Raw genomic sequence first — 22,343 nt, forward strand, 5'->3', positions numbered from 1 at the left:
AGTAACGATATCGTTAAGTATTAAAGGATCATTCTATTGTAATGTGAAAAAACAAATCTAAACAATCTATCATGACTTTTGCTCTCAAGGAATTTGCAATACACTACCATTTGGGCAACCTCACCTCACCTCACACACATATATAAATAAGTGGTAAAAACTGACTACAGTCTAACATTACATCAAAAAGAAAAAAGAAAAGAAAAAAATCTTTGTTCTAAAGGATAGTATATCATCTTTTGGAACCTAAACTAGAACAAAAGAAGGGTCCATGACCCAGAGTTTCTGCACTTTCCAAAAATGGAAGAAATTCCTTACAGAAGTCTAAAGAGTTAGCTCAGAAAAGGAAAGCAGCAGCAAAACAGATTATTTTCCCTACGTTTCTGATGGGTCAGATAAAATATGGGCAGGTCAGCTCTGTGGAGGCCAAGGTGAATTAGAAGAGTGAGCCCACGTCTTCCCTTCAGTGTAAGCTATAGTGTTAAACATCTTCACTGTGTTTACGTTGGCTGAGGTTGCTGGATTTGATGCAAACATTTAGCCAGGAGAGCTCTAAGCTCTCCCACAAGGCTTATTAAATGGACAGCAGCAGCTCCCTTTCCCCAGCTACAGAATGACGAATTGTTCCACTTTTATTACTGTTTAATGCCTCTACCATCAGCAATGATTTTTTTTTGCTTAATTTTGGCATTTCCTTTTGTCTTGTGTAATTCTTCTCTTGCCACTTCATTAAATTTCTCTATAAATTCCCTTTCTTGGAACAGACAATATCAATGTCAACATTAAATACTTAACATGTCCAAGTTATATGTCACTCCTTTACAATTTCATCTCACTTTCCTACTTATTTCCTACCATTGTGCCCACTGTTAGTTAAATAACTCACCTGGACCTCCTTCTCATCCAACAACTTCCCCTGAATCCAAGCAATTGCCTGTGCCTTCTTACCTAGAACTGAAACTCTAAATGACATCACCCTCAACCATCTCATCTTTTCTTATTTAATAGGCAAGTCTATAAGGCAAATACTCCCAGAAAATGGTGTTACATTTCCACAGAAATGCAGATTTTACATAAAAATAATGTAACAATAAAACTTACATTTTTACAGCTATCTTTATTGTCAGATAATATTTGTCTTTTTGCGAATGCTATTCCCATATCTGACTCTCCTTCTGTCAAGAATCCATTCTCAAGGTAAAAGGAATAATAACCGTAAAATAATTATTCATCATTTTTCATTATTTTCCAGATATCTTTTTCTCTCTAACCTTTAATACTGTGGTTGAACTACTTTAAGTAAAAATAAGAAGACATATTTATCTGTAGTTAAAACCAATGGCTTATTTTTCTTTCCCCCTTTGTGTTTTCACTACAAATAGTTTAGACCAAGAGAAAATTCACTGATGCCTTATTTTGTTGCTTGGCCCAGTCTTAATCCTCTTGTTGCCATTCAGCTGTAAATACCAACTCAACCCCCAATGCTGCAGGCTTTCAAATCAATTAGATGACAGTACAGAGTCTAAATTCCATGAACAGAGAGACTAATTAAGGGATTCTGCTAGTACAAGCGAAAGCTAGTGTTAGAAGAGACCAAAAGCAGAAACGTATTTTAAAAAGCATTATACTTTTCAGTCCCTACCTTTAATTAGCTGCATCACTCCAGGGACTATAATGATCAGAATTGCTGTGAGCTTGCAAAAGGTTAGGAAAATCTGGATCCGGGCGCTCCAGCTGACACTCATGCTATTTAGGACCATCACCATAGCTGCAAACAAATAGATGAAGTTAGAAAAGGTGAATCATCATTGGTATGAAGACGCCTTAGGTTGTGGCTCTTCAAAGTGCCATCCATGAACCAGCAGTGTTGCCATTACCTGGAAGCAGTTGAGAAATGCAGAATCTCAGGCACCACACCAGACCTAAGGACTACAAATCTGTATCTCAGCAAGATCTCTAGGTGATTTTTATGCACACTGAAGTTTCAGAGGCTTGGATGAAACCTGTGAACAGTAAGAAGTTCTCTCTTGTTCTTTGTATATTTTAATAAGAGTGGACAAATACTGTAGCACCCTAATAATCATATAAAAATACCTTCTAAGCAAATCCCGAAGTCATCACATGCAATGAGACCGTTGAATGTGACTCTTCAGCTTGATACATCAGGCAACTCTTTCCTCGCTCAATGATTGATCTTGTGCATAGTTACCTGCCAGCTCGGCATCACACTCAAGAAGGGGCAATGTGTGAGCTGGGACGTGATTCTTCACCTTCAGGACTAGCTGCAGACAGCACTTTTTGCATTTCCTTTCCATTTTCCAATCAGCACAGTCAGGAGTGACTTTCAACCTACCCTAAATGTATAGGCTTCCCAGATATGTTTTGGAACTTGGAAAAAATGTTACAAGGGATGAATCCAAAAGAGTTCCCAGATGCACATTGGGTCTGAAGCCAGCAGAATTTCCCTTTCTTGGTGATACCGTCCACAGTGTCCTGAGTAGTATTCAACTATTTACTCTCCCCGCACTGTGGACCATGAGAACCTTGAGGGCAGAACAAGCATTATTCATCTCTGTCTTGCTAGTATCCAGCTTCATCCTTGGCCCAGGAAGATCATCAACATGGTTTTGTTGAATCAATGAATGAGCTGGATCCTCAGTTTTAAAAAACCACCTTCGGCCAAGAGGAATGAAATGAATGGCGATATTCTCAAACCGTGCCTCCTATACTCTGCTGGGGTAACTTATTCTAGACAGTGGATTTCAACTTTACGCTCTTTCTAAAACCTTATGCTTAGTGCTACTTGCTCCCTCCTCCACTGCCCAAAAAGCTACTTCATACCTGACATTTGTAGTTATTATCTATAAGCTTTATTTTTAAAAAGGTGTATTCTCCCTAAACAAATAACAAAAATGTATGAAAATACTTCTTGGAGGATAAAACCAAACACAGAATTCTTACAGTTCAGGTTGCAATAGGAAGCTTTCCATACGTACAATAATGAGTGATCTTCATAGTTCCAATTGCCTGATACAATCATTAGCTCATTTCAGAATTTAAGAATTGGAGCAAATGTATCAACACAATGTATAATAGCAAAATTTAAAAAATAACCTAGCCCCCTAAAGGAAGGTTAATTAAAGTATACCTTTTTAAGGGTTTATTATGCAGCCATTTAAAATCATGATGCAGTTAAATATTTATTACACGAAAGATTGTTCATGACGTTTTACTGACCAATACAGCAAGTTACAGAGAGATGGGTAGATGATAAATTGATAGGTAGATAGGAAGATAGATAAAGACACAAAGGCAGAGAGAAAGGAACGGAAACATTCTGAATGAGTGTTTACCAAAACATTGACAGAAGGTATCTATAGACGATAGAATACTGAATAATTTTCAAGTTTAAAATTTTATTTTTCTACATGATTTAAAATAATTTTTATAATGAAGTATTAAGTAAAAAAATCAATAAAAGCAATTTTCGTTTTTGAAAACAACTCAAAGATGGGAAGAATAAGGGACCATGAAAAGTTAGATAGGAGGTTATTAATGAAGAAATGTTTCAAAGAAATAATAATGAGAATGATTAGAAAGGCTTGAGCCCTGAATAAGCTACATGGGAAGCTAAGAGAAATATTTTATCTATGTTTGAAGCTGGAAACATGAAGAAATAGACAGGTCGATTGCTAATCACCAAGTGCATTATTTTATCAGTGAAAAGATAAAAGATAATTATTTTCCTCTCCCCTATACAAAGCACTTATATATTGAGAATAATTTAATGCAACTCTGTGCTCATCTTCATCATCCAGTGATTCTTTTCCTTTTTCTATGTAAATTACTCTGTGATAAATGAGTCGTGATAAGAAAGGGATTATTTTTTTAGTTAAGGAGATTCAGCACTGATCTGAAAATAATTGGGTGCATGTTCCCACCAACAACAAAAGAGCACTGTTTTCTTTTAACTAGAGCTCCTAAAACCCCAAACACTATTTTTGAGAGTACTCCACAATAGGAAAGAGCTGTTGTAAGGAGAGGAGGGGAGAAAGACAAGGAAGGAGAAAAAGGAATAGAGGGAGGGAGGATAGGAAGGAAGAAAAAGAAGAAAGGGAGGGAGGGAGGAAGGGGGAGGGAAAAGAGAGAGGCATTCTCATATTTAGAACCTCTATATATTTGGGAAGAGGAAAGAAGGTTTGTTACGTTCATAAAGAGCGTAGGCATTACATTCAATGTCTATTGAAATAGAAAAAAAATGAGTTTTGGGAATTTTATATTTTGTAAAGTTTTCTTAGAAAAATGGAAGACAAAATCAAACAAATATTATGACTGGATAATCTCACCTTGCTTTCCTCTCAGACAGCTGAAATAAAAATTCTGGTTAAGCCTGATTTCTCTCAAAGGTTTCTCAAAACCCTGCTTTATCTGAGCATCCAGACATTGCCCTCATTATTCCCTACCCCAAATTCCAGCTGAGATGTACCTCTATGACCCTGAAGGGATACAGCTTAACAAGTAACAAGGTAGCCAGTACAGAGGCACTGTGAAGGTCCTCCAGTGGCTAGAACTGCTGTTTCATCATGTGTCTTTACAGAGGAATTTAAGTCTACGTATATTGCTTATCCAACAATACTGAAAAGGGATTTGGGATTCACTAAACGCAAGTTTTCAGAGTTTCTGAAACAACATCTACAGTATTTTGGTTTTTATACACTATCTATCCACATTGTAATCATGAAAGAAATCTGAGCAAGCTTTCAGCCTAGCTTTACTTCCTTTGAATAATGATTGCTAATTTCATGCATTAAGAATTACTTGTATCAATTTGGGCTTATTATTATTATTATTATTATTATTATTATTGCTTACCTTAAATGTTACCAAAATGGAAACAGAGGGACATATAGTATTTATTTATTTATTAATGATGCCGTTTCCTAAGAACTGAAATGCAGCAACAGCAACGAGGAGTGTTAAAAACTGGTACCATGATTTAAGGACTGGCAAATATTTCTTTCTGCACTTCCGTAATTCAAGTCTGTCTTTTGTTTTGCAGAGTGAGATTACTGAGCCTGGATATATTGGGTTATCTCCCAGGTTCAGGTTCTCCCTGGCTTCTGGCTTCTGACTGCTCTGTGCTAAACTGGTAAAATATACGGACACCATATGAATGCGACATGGTGAGCTAAAGTGAATTGTTCCACTGTTCTTTGTAGCAGCTGCCCGGGTCGCCTCTATCTCTTTGTTTGCATTCGTTTCCTGGATACATTAATTTCGGATAGGTTTTTAGCAATAAACAACCTTTATAAAGCAGAGAGACTATATCTAGGATCTCACTATTGGGAATAAAAATGGTAAGCCTTAAATAAATATATACTGTCGTTATATGACAGACATTGTGCAAGGACCTTACATGGATAATGTTATTTAATCCTATCTCTATGACGTGGTTACCATCACTGGTGTTATTTTTCTGATGAGCAGCTGAGAATCCAGGTATTACTTAACTTGCCCGTGTTCACGAAGGTAAGGTGTAAAGATAGGATTGAAGCCAAGTAAGCTGACTCCAGAGTCCACACTTTTACCAGTCGTTCACAGATAACAATGAGGAAGTAGCTCAAAAGACACATACGATCTCACTAATATACCTAGCTCTTCCAAACTCCCGGTAACTCTTCCTTTCTGCTAAGGTTCATGTTTATCTTGGCTGGGATTTCAGGACACTTTGATTTCACATTTTATTTCTCATCCTCCTGAAGGGTATAGTTGCTGTTCTGCAGTCCTTATATATTTCAATACGACATGTATTTACCTAAGAATTGGTTGTCATGGTATCTAGCTACGGTAGAAAAGGAGTAGGGATAGCCCAATTTCAGATTTATAAAGAGCCACTCCATCTACAATGTTTGAGAAGCTAGCACAGAACTGGGCCTAGAGTTTCTTTCATGTAATTTAATGATGCCAGGAAAGTACAGTTTTAGAAAAGAAAGTACAGTACTGCATTTGTAGAAATGGCTATTTCTTTTTCTCACATCGCAATCATTAGTGTTACTTTGTTTGCTTCCCCCAATTATTCCCACAGGTTATGGGAAGAAGGTAGGGCTCTTTACTCACCTACGTAAACTAAACTAGTAAGAAAACTGAGACGGAGAGAGAGGTTGTTAGGGATGCATCTGGGACTAGATCCCACATTTTAAGGAAAGTATTTTTATTATAATATTCTGCCATTCAAGTGTATACTTAAACAGGGTCTAGTTTCAGGAGAGCAGAACCAAAAAACTAAATATCATTTCAAATATTGAACATACTTCAATGTTTATTGAAGCTACAAGGAGAGTGAAAATTCATGGAGTTCCATAGACGTTAAAGGGAGTAATGTCAGTATTGGGCTAGAGGAGAGAAGACAAATATGAATATATAAGATTTCCCCGTTCAACTTCCATGTGCCTGATACATTTACCAGAATGGACAAGATTTGGGGTAAGCCAAAACTTTTCATTTTTATTAATTTGACAGAAACGAAGTAAAGTACTTTTAAAAGGGGAGGGGGTGAATTAGTATTTAGTAATGCCCCCCTACCACCCCACTCTCATTTCTCAAGTGGTTGGTTAAGGCACTCTGCTAAGTCTTAAAAATGTGACTAATTTCATCCTTCCACAGCCATTCAAGATAAATTATCTTTTCACAGGTATTTTACCAATAAATAAAACCGATGCTTAAAGAGGTTTAATATTTAGCCCTAAATCACATAACTAAGAAATTATGACACTAACTTTCAATTCCAGGCAGTTTGCCTCCAGAGCCTGAGTTATCACCACTATGCTAAGATGGTTCAAAAATTCAAAAATTCAAAAATTAATGGTGTTAGATCGGAGCAAACTATTTACCTCCATCTTCCTGCTGCCTGAGAGACCTGAAGATGTGTAATCCTCCAAGGTTAACACACAGGCATTCCATTGGCTTCTCTACTAGAGAAAAATTCTTAGACCTCTTCTCGTAAAAATCAGTTGTCAATAAATATTTACTGAGCACAAACAACATGCTAGGTGCTATGGGAAGGGCTGGAAACCCAGCAGTGAGTAAGCCCCTGGTCTCATGGAATTTGAGGAGATGTTTTCCCACAAGAGTATAAACAGCTACCATTTGTAACCTCATTCTTAAAAAATTTCTGGCATTCTCCAAAACACTTTATATACATTGTCTCTTTTACTATCGTTTAATCTTCACAAGACACCTGATGAGACTGGGCACGATTTAAAGGTAAGAACACTGAGGTGCAGAAAGTTGAAGTGATGTGTCCCCAAGTCTCACATCTGTAGTATGTATCAAGGGCAAGATGAATCAAGAACACCATTACCTTTCCAGAACTCAGAAATGCCTAATTTGAGTATCTTTCTTTGTCTCCCTTCAAAGATTTCACCGAACAATTATTTGTGTATGTTCCATGAATTAAGGGGGAGAATCCAGGATGAACCTACTTAAGTTCAGAAATACATGTACCCAGCACTAGAGATATTCTATGTGCAATTCCTAACTCTTTCCTGCTAACTAACCACTCACCCCTCTACTGTCAGATGTTCATCTCTCTCTTCATTGTTCTATTGAAATACTTCAGCCATGTATAACTACAAATTCTTTCATGGGTATGTAGTTCAATTATTCCTGGGGAGCTCTCTATCTCCAAGTAGGTCAAACTTAATCAAGTGGGATCATATTGATTCTGAAAACAGTGATTCAGTTAGTATCTACAAGTAAGTGATCATCTCCGATCATATTTAAGAGTTTGGAACGTCGACTCTTATAACAGGAAGTTAGAGTCATATTGGGCTTCATATCACTTATATCATGTTGGCCATGTTCCTCTTTTTTAATTTCCTTTTTTAAAAAAAGTTCTAATATCTGTGCCCATTGGTGAAAATGAACAACTTCCTAATTTAGAGACAATAAAGAAGACTCCTAGTTGAGAAACACTACTAATAATCAAATACTGGAAGAAGACTCTTGTGACCATCGATGGACAGCTAAAATCCTAACACTGAGAGTGACAGCTGCTAACACTAGAAAATGCATGAACACTACACACACCCAACACACAAACACCATTCCATGAGGCTAAGTGCGTTAAAATTCAACATGTTATCGGTGAGGAAGGATATTTTCTAATACAGAATCCATTTAAAAATTGGGTTTTCATTTGTAAAAGTGTCTTTTTAGGTACAATCCAGTTACTATTTTACTAACAAAGTGGTTTTGTTTGCCTATTTTAAAAACTTAGCCGTCATAGCTACTGACCCAATGCAAAACGGGCATGTAATGTCATATCAGGCATCACTCCAACTCCTTATTCTTTTCTTTGTTTTCCAACACAAACTCGGCAATGAACTGTAAGCAAGAAGAACACTATGTGGGGAGCAGTCCCACCACATAAAAAGTCTCAAGAAACTTTGTCTCCAATGACTTTTGTAGGGATTTTTCATATTTACACCTGTGATACTCACTTATGCCCACAGCTGTAATGAGCTTGACTGCAAGTTCAGGAATTTCACACTGAATGAAAAATGGTTCCAGAAGGTACCGTCCAAAGGCCAGAGATATCACAGCAGTGGCTGCAGGGCTAGAAAAAAAAAAACATATTTAGGTTAACTACAGAAAAAAAAATAGCATCTTCACTAAACTTTTTCTACCTTGAGGTGATATTATTCAGCATATGGAACATATTAAATAGGGAAGTCTGTGATTTTCAGAACTCCATATTTGATTAGGTTGTCATAGACATTCCAAATGAAATATTGTCTACAGTTTTGGTGGTTACTTTTTAAACTTCACATCTCCTTGGGTACAAGGCTGGGTACTGTCAGTTTTGCCCCTGCCTTCCCATATTTGACTTTTTCTTAAAAATTTAGTTTATTACTTGAGATCCTGACAGAGGTGGGCCTCACAAGAAGCAATCTTCTTTCTCAGTAAGTCAACAATTAAACTCCAGCACAGTATGAATGCATTAACAGTGCAGGTCTAATGGGTTGGGGCATGGTCAGAAAAGGAGCACAAAACTCACCTTAAAAAAATTAGTACTAATAAGTGTTCATTGCAAATATATGCTTACGTGCTTGATATCGTATTAGTCTTGGTTTTCCATACGACCAAAACTTGAAGAGCCAAGTGATTATTCTTAATTCCACAGAAATATTTAGATGCAAAGTATACGTTGAAAAATAAAAGTACTCTTGTAATTTTACAAATGGAGAAAACATGCATGAAATAAGAAAATGCAATAACTTCAGGTATATAGTGAAATAGGTAACAAATCATTCTATCTTAATTTTTCAACTATGTCTATGCAAAAATTACAGATGCCTTTTCAGTTTAAATATATCTATATATGAATGCGTATCTGTTAGATACACAGGCAAGTCCATGATATTACCTACTTTGTCCTGCCTGTCTTCCCTTTCAGCTTATCTTCCTTCTCATGGTTATACAACACCCATGTCCAACTCCTAACTGTCAGAAAACCAACCACCATTATGTGTTCCAACCTTGACCTGCCAGTACTAGCACGACAGATTTCTTGATTTTTTTTCTTTTCCCAGAGAACCTCCTCCTCACCCCAACAAGATTATTTTTCTCGGTCGCCATCATTTATAAATTTTTGACATATAAATTAAAATCTGATCATGACATCTTAGTGCTTTCAAAACATGCTCAGGATATGCAAAAACTCTTCAATTCAAGGCTCTATCTGCTCTAAGCTTTTCCTTCCTCTTCAGTGTGCTTCTTCCCACACAAGGATATGAATACCCTTTGCCTGAGGCCCCTGCAACTCACTGATGGTTTCGTATACCTCAGGTCTTAGTTCAGTCTTTTGCCCAAGGAAGCTTCTCCAGTCCTCTGATTGGGTTAGATCTTCCGGAGTATATTCTCTTCTGGAACCTCATGGCTTCTCTTTCACAGTGTGTATCACAGTAGTAACTTTATATTCTCTTATGTGATGTCTTGATTCATAACTATTTCCCTCATTTGACCCTGAGATCCATGAGTACAAGGCTGTGTCCATCTTAATCATTATTTCATCTTCAGTGTATAGTATAGTGTCTGTCATACAGTAGAAACCCAATGAATATTGAATATATAGTGAATGTGTGAATTCAATCAAATGACCCCTGATGTGTGATTCTTTTTCCTTAAGATTTGTTTTTACAGACTAATTCTGACAAGAGTGACTTAATCTGATGTACAATTTTAATAGTAAGTTTTTAGGTACCATGGGTGTTTTCAATGGAAGAGAAATGTTAAAGTACCTAGGTATCTTGTCACCCCTCAAGCCATTCATTACTCTGCCTATCTGAGAAACCAGTTGAGTAACGTGAGTCCATTATTACAAAGAAATATATGAACCATTAAAAAAGCTTCTAGAATATATCTAGGTAATTTCTTCTGTAAACACACACACACACACACACACACACACCCCACGAAGTAGCTCTCCTGTGATTAAAGTAACATTTGATTATGAGCTGCTTGAGAATAGGAACCATGGCTCACGCCACTTCAGGTCTCTTTAACTTGCCATTCACCGTTCAGTAGCAGTTTGTGGAATGAATAAGTGAATGCATAAGCACTGTATTTGTGCTACTACTGCAAATGGAATAATCATGCTCATCATACTGCCAATACAATCAGCCAATACATGACTAAAGTGGGACTCAAGTCCAGCTACATCAGGCTCCAAAAGCCTACTTACTGTCCTGACAGGCCAGCACTCTAAATAAGTAGTGTAGTCATCTGAATGCTGAGTATGTTGTATTCAAAATATTATAACCTTAATCTTTCAGTTACTTGTTCAAAAAGAATTTAATATCTGATAATCAGGGCACTGAAGTAAGTAGTATAAGGGTTACGAAAAGGTGAGAGACCTGGTCTTATATGCTTGAAATATTTGCAGTTTTAACAGGGAAACAGAGCATGGATTCCTAAAATATTAAGTAAGGTTATATGACTCAATGTCAAATGAGAAGAAGAGACTGCATTTTTTTCAGAAGAATTAAGAGAGGAAAGACATACTATAAACTAGGGTGAACAGGAAATTAACTGTGGAAATGATAGAATTTAAGTTGACCTTTGAAGAGTAATATTCAGATTATCAGAAAAGAGTGGAAGGCACATCCCGGGCAAATCCCAGAGTTTAGAAAGGGAACAAAATACCTCTTTATCATTATTTCATTATAATAAATTTTAAATAATGCAGAATTGTCTAAAATGAGAACAGATTTAACAAAGAAGTAAATACTACTCTAAGCTCTTTGATAAAAAAGAGACTCCTAGAACTATAAACACCAAGATTAGTGTTAAGTCAATACTTATTAGCTCTGCATTTGCCACTTAGCCCCACATGACAGGATAAAAGCTCACAGGAGCTCTCAGCTGTGTAAGTTTGATAAGTTTACAGTAAGGGCAAGTTTCTCTACTGATTTATGTTAAACTCTGCAATCAGAATGTGCTAGTCACGTTTCATGGATGCCGTTTGCCTTCAGGATACTTTTAAACTTCTCAGGTGACATCATAAGTTTCCCACAAAGTTGGAGGAAATTTGCTGTTCAGAGTGACTTAGCATTATTTGGTTTGATTTTAAACCAGGGCAATCAGGAAGAGGAACGTATTCTTACAACAATAAACTCAAAAAAGCTTTTCGCAACTGTAGTTCACTGATTTGTTTAAGATGAGGACATGAGTCATCTGTGACAGTGAAGTTTTGTTCTTTTATAGAGTATAAAACTTGGTAACGGGCTTCCCTGGTGGTGCAGTGGTTAAGAATCCGCCTGCCAATGCAGGGGACATGGGTTCAAGCCCTGGTCCAGGAAGATCCTACATGCTGCGGAGCAACTAAGCCCGTGCGCCATAACTACTGAGCCTGCGCTCTAGAGCCCGCATGCCACAACTACTGAGCCCACGTACCACAACTACTGAAGCCCGCATGCCTAGATCTTGTGCTCCACAACAAGAGAAGCCACTGCAATGAGCAGCCCACGCACCGTAATGATGAGTAGTCCCCGCTCGCCACAACTAGAGAAAGCCTGCGTGCAGCAATGAAGACCCAATGAAGCCAAAAAAAAAAAAAAACAAACTTGGTGACATACTAAATTGTTAGGAACAGAAGTTTCCTAGTCACAAAAACTGAGTAAACTAAGATGGCTTAATGGTGTAATCTACAAGAAGAAAAACACAAGTTCCTATAACATAACATTTAATTTTGTCTAATTATGATTTACAATCAAACAAAAGGTCTGATTTATCAAGGTAGATTTTGATGCTTCATATCCTTTTCAAGTCAGCATCTGTCCTGAAAATGTCATGGAGAATAATTGAATATTATCAAAAAGCAGATGCTTTAAAAGTTTGGCAGGGTTGGCAAACTACCGCCAGTGGCAAAATTGCATTAAACACATTAATTGAGAAAGGTATTCCATCACAGATTTTATGTCCTGAAGTAGACATGTTTACCACATAATCACATGACATGTATATTTCTAACTACTTAAAAATAATCAAGGTGATTAAAAAATGGTATAATGAATAGGTTTATTTTTCCTTAATTTTTTTGTATGTAGGTTCTTACCGTATGATGAGCAGTTCTACCCAGACTCGCACAAAAGCTGGTAATGGGCCAAAGACTTCCAGAATGTATGTGTAATGACCACCAGATTTCCTTATAGTTGTTCCCAGTTCAGCATAGGACAAGGCTCCTGTGAAATATTTATAATAAAAAGGTGAAAAGTTAAAATATTACTAAGTCATCCAGCAGTAGAATGGATACAACAATGTTTCTGTTGTGTGAGATGTTACTACATCCTTTGATCTGAATGACATCCTTTTTCAAAATTAATAACAGTCATCGAATTCCTAAGAGCCTCCAGATTCCTCTTGTAACTTCCTCACATTTGAGATCTAGTTCATTCTATTCAAACAATGTAATTTTACTTGAAATAGTAAGGACAAACTTCTAAAACAATATCATATTATTAAGAATTTTGAATCTCAAACCTGACAACAAGAGAAAAAGAGTAGATGGATGCCAATATTACTAACCTATTTTTCAAAGAACTTCACATCAAGACAAGGAATTATCACAAATTGACCTTATTATATTGAGAATCCTTTAAATAAATGATATTTCTGTGGCATATCAAAATAAGTAAGATTCATCTGTTCTCCAGAGAAGTATGGACTCAAGGCTTTGGAAGGCTTCATTTAATTTGTAGGATATGTTTTGTTTGTCAACAAAATGAATTTTGACACAGATATTCTGTTTTTAGGGAAGTTTTTCTTGCATGTCTTCGAAGTACACACTATGTATGGCTGAAATAACACATACTTTTAAAAAAGAGGTGCTATGACATATTTACATACATTAGGTAAAATTAACTATAGACCGAATTTTAACATTTAGCAATAAACTTCACACAGAGTTGAGCAAGTTATATAACCTCCCCAAACCTCAGTTTCATCCTCTGTAAAATAAAGATCTTAATTCTCACATCACAAGGAGTTTGTGTGTTTAAATATAAAATGGGTGCCAAGGACAGCACTGGGCCTGACACACAGAAAGCACCTCATGAAATACAGCTATACCTACTAATGTGAGCAATTAATTTCCAAGAAAATGAAAAATATACTTTGACATTATGTGAAAAGTTCTATCCATACTGCTAAGTACTCAAATGTAAGACATAATTTCTGCCTGGCCTGCTCTGGGGACTCAAAGTGTGGGAAATTATTACTAATGAGTAAAGCTTCAGGTAGAACTGTCCAACATGAATGTAATTTGGATATTCAGCAAAATCTTAGTGTCAGTTATTGTATTTCTGTATCACTTATTGTATTCCTGAACCTAGTACTCTATCAGAGTCACCTGGGGAGAATTTTTTATTTAAAAACAAACAAAAAACAAATGCTAAGGCTATACCCCAGACCTACTCTCTAACCAAGAGAAGCCAGACTCTCCAATAGAGGCATCCAAGAAAATCTATTATTTTAAAATTCACACAGATTAATTTTGAAGTAACTAGTCTACAGATTGATATTTGGGGATCACTGATGCAGCCTGTCTGTTTATAACTAATTGTAACTAGTTGCAATTCACTCTCTGTTGGAAACCAGTCACCATGTTGGTAGGCTGTACAAAAAAGCAGCCAATATAAAATGTTATTGGCAAGTGTCTTAAGTACCTCAGAATTTATCCCCCAAGAATCAATACCTAGACCTTTGTATGCTTTGCTGAAACTCCAGGATAGTTGCCCCAGGTTTAAATTGAGTTCTGGAGAAATGAAATTTTCATTTAAAGGTCTCAAGCTCCATAACCATTTTACCCAGATGAAAAAAGTTCAAAATAGGTTGTAAGAATCCATGTATTGACCCTGGCTTTAAAAAAAAACTGTAAATCCAATATACAGATTCTTTACTCTTAGTCCCAGAGTTCTAGAGTTCTAAGACAAAGGATTTTTTTCCTGATATTTTGCTTTGCTTCCTGTTAAGAAGGCACTCCTATCAAAAGTTCCTAGTAACTTAAGTGATAAATGCAATGCAAATATAGATAAGTAGGTTAGTACAGGGGTACTCTCCCTGCAGTTAGTAATCAAAGAATACCAACTCAAGTATAAACTTAGCTAGTCCCTTTAGCTTTTTTTTTTTTTTTTTTTCCCCTGAACTTCTTGAGATGATATACTTATGCAGAAGCATATTTTCTTAGTACAGGTCAACATGACTTTCATCACTTTAACTAGTTAATGCTCAGAGCCATCCATTTTATTATATCTGAATAACCTTTTATTGCATACGAAAATGGAATCACATAGTGCAAGCTGCATGCACACAGTCTGCAAAATCCAGGAAACTGGTTATGGTTTCTCCTATCAGACACTGATTTGTTCTGAATATACCATGTGTTGGAGAAGATTAGAGGCTGAGGAGGCACAGTCATTTAGAAAGATCAACAGCTAAGTTTCCCTTTGTTCATCTATAAACGTACATGCCACACCATATGAATACCACGAACTCTTTGTAAGCTAAAATAACCCAAAAAGAATTCCTCTGTAGGTCTTTCTATACAGCTTTTGTTTTAACAAGTTTTATTTGAAATACCTTCTTCCTAATAACGGAAGTTTGAGTTCTCTAGATGAATGCTCAAACCAACGCTGAAAACACTGCAAGGCCTTAAGAATAAATAGATTGGTCCGTGTAGGACCAAGAGTTAGTACTTGGTCCTAGAGTTTGGACAAAGAACAGTATCTTTTGAAATCAGAATACACTGTTTGCCAGAGAAGAGCAAATATGTCTTAGACATTTTTCCCATAACATAAATAAAATTTAATTTTCTTGACCATTCATCAGTTTTTGTCACCTTCACAACTAACCCAGGTAGCTTTCTAGTAATGTGCCCACCTCATGAGGGGACATTTATTACCTCTTTACTATTAATTATCAAGTCAATTCAAGAGATCTAGATTTTGAAGAAAAATTAATAATCATACTTCTTCTACCAGTTCTGTTTAGACTAACTCAGCAGACAGGTGGACCAATGACCTGTGTCTCTGAAGACCAAGTGAACTAGAAATGAAGAAAACAGAGCTGGGCAAACACAGCAAACTAACACTCAATTCCGATTTTACAATTTATATTGCAAAGGTTTATGGGTACTGGGGAGAGATGAAAAGTCGAAAAAAATGTGAAATATGCTCAGACCCTTGCAACAGTCTCATTTACAAAAGGAATTGAGTTATATGCCATCACACTTCTTTCCACAATAAGGACTTTTGAAAGAATACTGGGAACTGACAAACGCATGAAGTTAAAACATTAAAAAGGAAAAGACTGCCACCCATTTGTTTTGCCAATAAAAAGTCAGTAAAACTTCTGCTGACACTCAGTTCTGTGTCTAAACAGGCCACACCGGGTTTCACTTCACAGGTGTTTCATTCAGTGCTCCAGCTGCCAAGATGCCCCAAACACAGGTAACTGAGCACGAATGCCTGGTACAGAAAGCTTGCCTGTATTTTACTGGGTCATCAAAGCGATCCTTGACGTTCATTGCCACAGGGAAAAATCAGAAAATAATCTACCTTAGTCAGGAAAAAGCGAGCACAGCCTACAGGTCGCAATTTCAGGGAATTCAGGATTCTGCCAACAGTGGAGAGCGTGCGTGGAGAGTTCGCATACCTCCCCCCAGATCAGAAAATCTGGGGGAGCCTTGGCCATTCATTCCCTCCTTAGAAATCACCCTCTGTCCTCCCAGAGAGCACGGCACCCAGCCCCACAGACACACCCCCAGAGAAGAAGCAACACTCACCAAACAGTGACAGGACCCCGCAGACCGTCCAGACCACCAGGGACAAGCCCACGCTGCCCGTGTTCTGGAGCACGCCCTTAGGAGAGATGAAGATTCCTGCTCCGATGATGGTGCCGATGATGATGGAGACCCCTCTTAACAGACTGATTTTCCTCTTCAGCACAACTTTCTCCTGCCCAGGTGGCTCCTTGCCGCCCGGGGAAGACAGCCTCGCGTTAACACTGCCCTGCAGGTAACCCCCATTGGAGATGGTGGATGCCACAGGCTTTCTGACCATGGTAGTGACCCGCAGGGGAAAAAAGGAGACAGAGCAAAAGAAAAAAAAAAAAAAAATTAAAAGAATAAAACCTCCAAACTTTCAACTTTGGTGTCTCTTGGGGTGACTGACCGATCTGATCTCTTCCTCTTTGCGTTCAGATTCTTTCTCAGCGCTAGTGTGCTCCCAGGTAAAAACTCTTAAGGTGTATTCTCGCCTTCCGCAATCTAATTACTCACAGGAACACCTGTGTGTTTGTTCATGGTGTTCTGGTTCCTCCACCTCCCCGACTACCTCTGCTGCTGCGGCTGTGGCTGCCGCCCTATCATTACAGCCCAGCTCAACTTCCTCAGGGGCTGGTATTTAAGCTTCTGCCTGTCACACCGACTTACTCCAGCTACATGATGATGCAAATTCTCCAGGTTTGCATCAGCCGCATGAGAAGGCTCCAGCATTACTCAGCTCTTTTTTTTTTTTTTTTTTTTACCACGAGCAGCAAGTTGCTCAACTGACCAAAGCTTTCAGAGAACAAAGCACACTCTTAACAGGGATCTTAACCAATCCAGAAGTAGTAAATTCGGAACAGACCTTCCCAGAGATTTCAAGCAACTCCTAGTGAGGGACAAAAGCTCTTCACTCGAAAAGAAAATGAAAAATGAAACAGGAAATGATCACTGTGTTGAAAGGAGTTTCTTTTCTTGAACGTACAAATAAAATAGTTTATACCAACCTTTTGATCACAGAACAGATCTCAAAGCTGCACTGTTTATAACAACAGAATTTAGATTTCGTGATGCTTCCTGCTTATTTAAATTTCTTTTTATTTTTGGGTTTCCTAGCAACACGGTGAAATCTAATATTTACAAACCTAGAATGATTCTGTATAGCTGCCGTCAGTTTTACTTAACATTAAAAGATAAAAATGATTTCTTACTACCCATAATAACACCAGTACTTAAAATTGCCATCTGAGTGTGACTACTTCAAAAATTACAGTGACTCCAGAAAAGAGTCATTTTCTGATTCTCATAAGTGCTAGGTGATCTCCTAAACTAAGTAAAAGATACACTCTTCATTTGCATGTTGTTCCAACAAATTACACACACGAAAAAATCTAATTTCAAAATTAAGCAAAATTTACAATGATATAAAAACATGCATATAACAAAGGCTTGAAAAGGGATACACAGAATAAAATCGAGGAAAGTGTTAAGATTACGTAGGAATTTTTTCTAAAGTATAGCAACTATTGTTATATTATGATTATAAACTTAGAATTAATTAGAAATATAAGCTAAGATTAAAATGTTTAGTTTGCTAATAAGGACCTACTGTATAGCACAGGGAACTCTACTCAATACTGTGTAATGGCCTATATGGGAAAAGAATATGAAAGAAGTGGATATATGTATATGTATACCTGATTCACTTTGCTGTACACCTGAAACTAACACAACATTGTAAATCAACTATACTCCAATAAAAATTTTTTTTAAATGTTTAGTTTGAAACAGTAAGAAAGGCAAACATTTTAAAACCCTATTGACTTTCTTAACCAAGTGTCCATAAAACAAATACCGAAAGAAAAGAAATCCTAGGTATCACTTTTGGCTGTGGTCACAGGTGGTTTTGGATTCAGTGAGAAGAATTAGATGTTATCATTATCCTGAAGCTACATTTGCAAACGCGATTAAATATGCTTCTGAACATCTGAGCAAAGACAACAGACAGAAAACTTGTGTGTGCAAGGTGGAGGTGGGGATGGAGAGGGGGTCAGGATGACACAAGAACGAAACAGCCACTAGAAAGTAGCATGGAGAAGGTTAGACTGTTGTCTGTTATGTTGGCACCTGAGGAAATGATACATCAGTGCCCTATCATCCAGGTAACTGAGGCTACGTCATTTCTTGTTTGTATTATGTAGCTAAACCCTACGTAATTTGCTTTGAGTATACCAAGTTAGGGTTTTTATCAAGCCAAAATAAATACTTTTCCCAGCTGCGTGTCTTTCAAAAAATAAAGATGGGTAGTTTTCCTCATTCAACCTTGTTGAAATGCCAAAAAAAAAAAAAAAGCTAAAGGAAGATTCTTCTATTTCTCTTTCTCCTCCTACGGGTCCTTCAATCACACAATTCTCTTGATTAATGCACATAATGAAGAGAGGAGAGGCCTTTGTTTCCCAAAAAGGGGAACAGATTAGCTCTGAAGAAATATGAGTTAAAAGTAGGGACTTCCCTGTTGGTCCAGTGGAAAAGAATCCGCCTTACAATGCAAGAGACGCGGGTTCAATCCCTAGTCAGGGAACTAAGATCCCACATGCCACGGGGCAACTAAGCCCACACGCCACAGCTACTGAGCTCATGCACCTCAATTAGAGAGCCCACGTGCTCTGGAACCCGCGCACCACAACTAGAAGGAAGCCCACGCACCGCAAGGAAGAGCCCGCATGCCGCAACTAAGACCCGATGCAGCCAAAAATTAAAAAAAAAAAAATTAAAAAAAAAAAAAAAAAGTAGAATGCAAACTAACGCAGAGCCACAGTTCAATTTTAAATTTTGTGCTAAATAACTAAACTCATCAATTGAGAGTAAGAATGCATTCAGACAGAAGTTAGTTACATTCTAAAGGAGGAAAAATATTCTTTTAATATCAAATGACATTCTCCTGCTTTGGAGTATTTTTAAAAACTATTTACGAAGAAAAGTTACTGAAGTTAGAACAATGGTCAAAAGGATTGTACTATCTATATTAAACAGAGTCACATTCAAAACCTCTGCAAAACTGCAAAACAGTTACCGAAGACACCAGTATACCTCATCCAGTCACTCAGAAATTTACAGAAAATGTAGTTTATAAAGAAAATGTTGAGTTACCTTCTGGGTTACCTTATAAATCAACAGTCCTAAACTTATAAATTAAAAAATTGTATGGTCTTCAAATATGTGTGTACCATAAAAATTAGTTCCAAGCAAATGCATTTATATCCTCCGTCCTGCTTTAGGCCTTGTTTTAAGCATTCCTGTCAAATTGGGAAACTATTCGAGTGCTATTTACAAATATTAATTTAGTGCACAAGAAATAGCCCCTGCTCCCTAAAAGCATTTCATGGAAGAAATAGATGTGATATATCATGGTAGCTTCCCTTTTCTGGTAATAATTTCTGTCCCATGATTATAACTATGGGCATATAGTGAATGACCTGGCCAAATATAATCATCTCCCCAGCTGCAGGGTATAGGAATGTGGCCTGAGCTGGGATATTTCTAAACAGAATTAGATTTATTTTTTTTTCATCTGTCAGAAGTTGTAAAGATGTGACCCTAGAACAACTGGAGGCCATGTCCCCTGCCATATTGAGAAAATCCTTGCAAAGTAAAAGAGAATAAGCAGAGAAGAGAGATACTTAGAAAGTCCCAACATCATCAAGCCCTGTTTTCATTCCTAAGGAACCCAGATTGGCCCTGGATCCTGAAGGTCTTCCTTCAATTCTATAAGCTACTTAGTTTCCTGGTTAAGTATGCTACCTCACGCTACACATGAGAAAACAATTGCATTTGGGTGGTAGAGTTAGATGTAAATGGCATATCATTAAAACTTCTAAACTAGGTTAATATGGCATATTGAGAGCCACATATGATAGCCCTTAGGCACATATGGATATCAGCCCTTGAAATGTGCCTATCCCAAATGGGGATGTACTGTAAGTGTAAAATATCCACTAGAATTTGAAATCTTAATTTTTTTACAGAACAAAAAATATCTCCTTAATAATTTTGTTATCCCTATTAATTTCTCCAGCTTCATTATATTTTTAATGTGGCTACGTAAAAATTTAAATTATATGTGTGGTCCAAATTTGTGGTTCACATTGTTTCTAATGAACAGTGCTGATCTACAAGAAAACATAGACTGTATTTCCCAACTTGGTATAAGCGGGGATTTCTTAAAAGGGACACACGAAGTACTAACCATAAAAGAAAGGTACATTGGAATATATTAATATTAAGAATTTCAGTTCATCGAAATACACGATCAAGAGATTCATGATACAAAATACATGATCAAAATACATAATCAAAAATGAACCATAAGGTGGAAGAAGGTATTAGCACCTGGCAAAGATCCCATATCCAGAATAAATAATACATTTCTACAGATCAATAGGAAAAAGACAGATAACCCGGTAGAAAATGGGCAAGAAATTTGAACATACACTTGATAAATACATTTGATGTGAAAATCTACAGTAAATGGACATCTTTTTGGAAAACAAATAGATACTGAAATGGCACTGAAAAATAGAAAAATTAAACAAATAGAAAAAATTGAATAACCATTTAAGGTGGTAATCAAGGATATCCTTGACTCAAAAAAACAAAACAAAACAAAACTAAGTTTCATTTGATTTACAGATAAGGCCTACCAAATTTTTATGAACTAAATAATCTTTCTTAGAAAAGTTATTTAAGAGAATGGAAAAGGAAGAAACATTATCCAACTCATTTTTGTGAGTCTAGTGTAGGAGTTGGCAAACTTTTCTGTAAAAAGCCAGGTAGTACATATTTAGGCTTCAAGGCCACACATAGTCTCTGTCCAGTGTTCTTTGTGTGTGTGTGTGTGTGTGTGTGTGTGTGTGTGTGAGTGAGTGCATGTGTATGCATTTGTGTTTTACAACACTTTAAAAATGTAAAAATTATTCCTAGCTCTTGTGTAGTTTGCCAACCCTTGGTCTAGTAATACCTTGACTGCAAATAGGATAAGGTCATGCAAAATCACTGCACTAGCTTTGACAGATGACTTTGTAAATAATTTTTTATTAAAGCACAGACATGCCCACTTATTTGTATATTGTGTTTGGCTACTTTCACACTACAACAGCAGACATGAGTAATTGCAACAGAGACTGAATGGACCACACATTGGAAAATGCTTACCATCAGCTCTTTACAGAAAGTGTGCTGACCCTGGCCTAAGAGAACACACAGGAACTGCCAACCCATTTTTTTTTTTTTTTTTTTTTTGTCTCTTGCTAGTAACTCTTCTTGAACATTCAGAGCTTGCTAGTCCTACAAGATAGACATGCTACAGCCTTAGGGTACTTGCAATTGCTATTCCCTCTGCCTGAAATTTGATTTCCTTAATATCTACATGTTTCATTCTCACCTGCTGTACTAACTTCTATCACAAATAATCATTTCTTTTTCAGTTAGTTTTATTAATTTTCTCTCTACCTCGTTAGATTGTGAGTGCTCTCATCTTGGACTGAATTTTTACTTCTGCATCTTGAAATGCCTACCCTGTAATGTGTTACAGACTAGTAAGTACTGGATATGTATTTGATAATTATTAACTCCCAGAAACATAAACAATATTATTCTATAGCTCTACTGGGGAAAAAAAGGGGTGGATTAAGGGGAGAGAGGAATAGCCAAAGAGCCAAATCATCATCTTTCATAGCAGAAAGTTGATATATAACATACAAAACAATAACTGTAACCTAACAGGACACACATATTATTTAGAGATATGGACACAAAGAATAGGAGAAAAATCAGGTTCTGGGGGAATGTGTTGTGTCTGGGGAGCACCAAGAAGGGTAAGGGAAGGATGGAAAGGGATATAAAAACAGGAGCACTGATCGTGTTATAAGCCTTATAGAATAACTTGAATTTTCAAACTGTCTTCTTATCTTTGATAAAAATAAAACCAAAAAATAAAATAAAATTTAACAAAATATAGCTAGAT

General features: G+C 36.8%; 1 protein-coding gene across 1 annotated transcript in view; it reads right to left on the reverse strand.

Moving 5' to 3' along the window:
- Positions 1 to 16,964, reverse strand: part of SLC7A11 (solute carrier family 7 member 11) — a 91,770-nt gene extending 74,806 nt beyond the window's left edge. Inside the window, exons 1-4 of the mRNA XM_068543450.1 lie at positions 16,343 to 16,964; positions 12,617 to 12,743; positions 8,502 to 8,617; positions 1,643 to 1,768 (exon numbers count right to left, since the gene is read on the reverse strand). Of these exons, the coding sequence (XP_068399551.1) occupies positions 1,643 to 1,768; positions 8,502 to 8,617; positions 12,617 to 12,743; positions 16,343 to 16,619 (646 nt within the window). The 5' untranslated portion in view covers positions 16,620 to 16,964. The remainder of the gene's footprint in view (positions 1 to 1,642; positions 1,769 to 8,501; positions 8,618 to 12,616; positions 12,744 to 16,342) is intronic.
- Between the last annotated feature and the right edge of the window lie 5,379 nt (positions 16,965 to 22,343).

Source organism: Eschrichtius robustus, chromosome 4, assembly GCF_028021215.1.
Source record: "Eschrichtius robustus isolate mEscRob2 chromosome 4, mEscRob2.pri, whole genome shotgun sequence".
Classification (NCBI taxonomy): Eukaryota; Metazoa; Chordata; class Mammalia; order Artiodactyla; family Eschrichtiidae; genus Eschrichtius; species Eschrichtius robustus.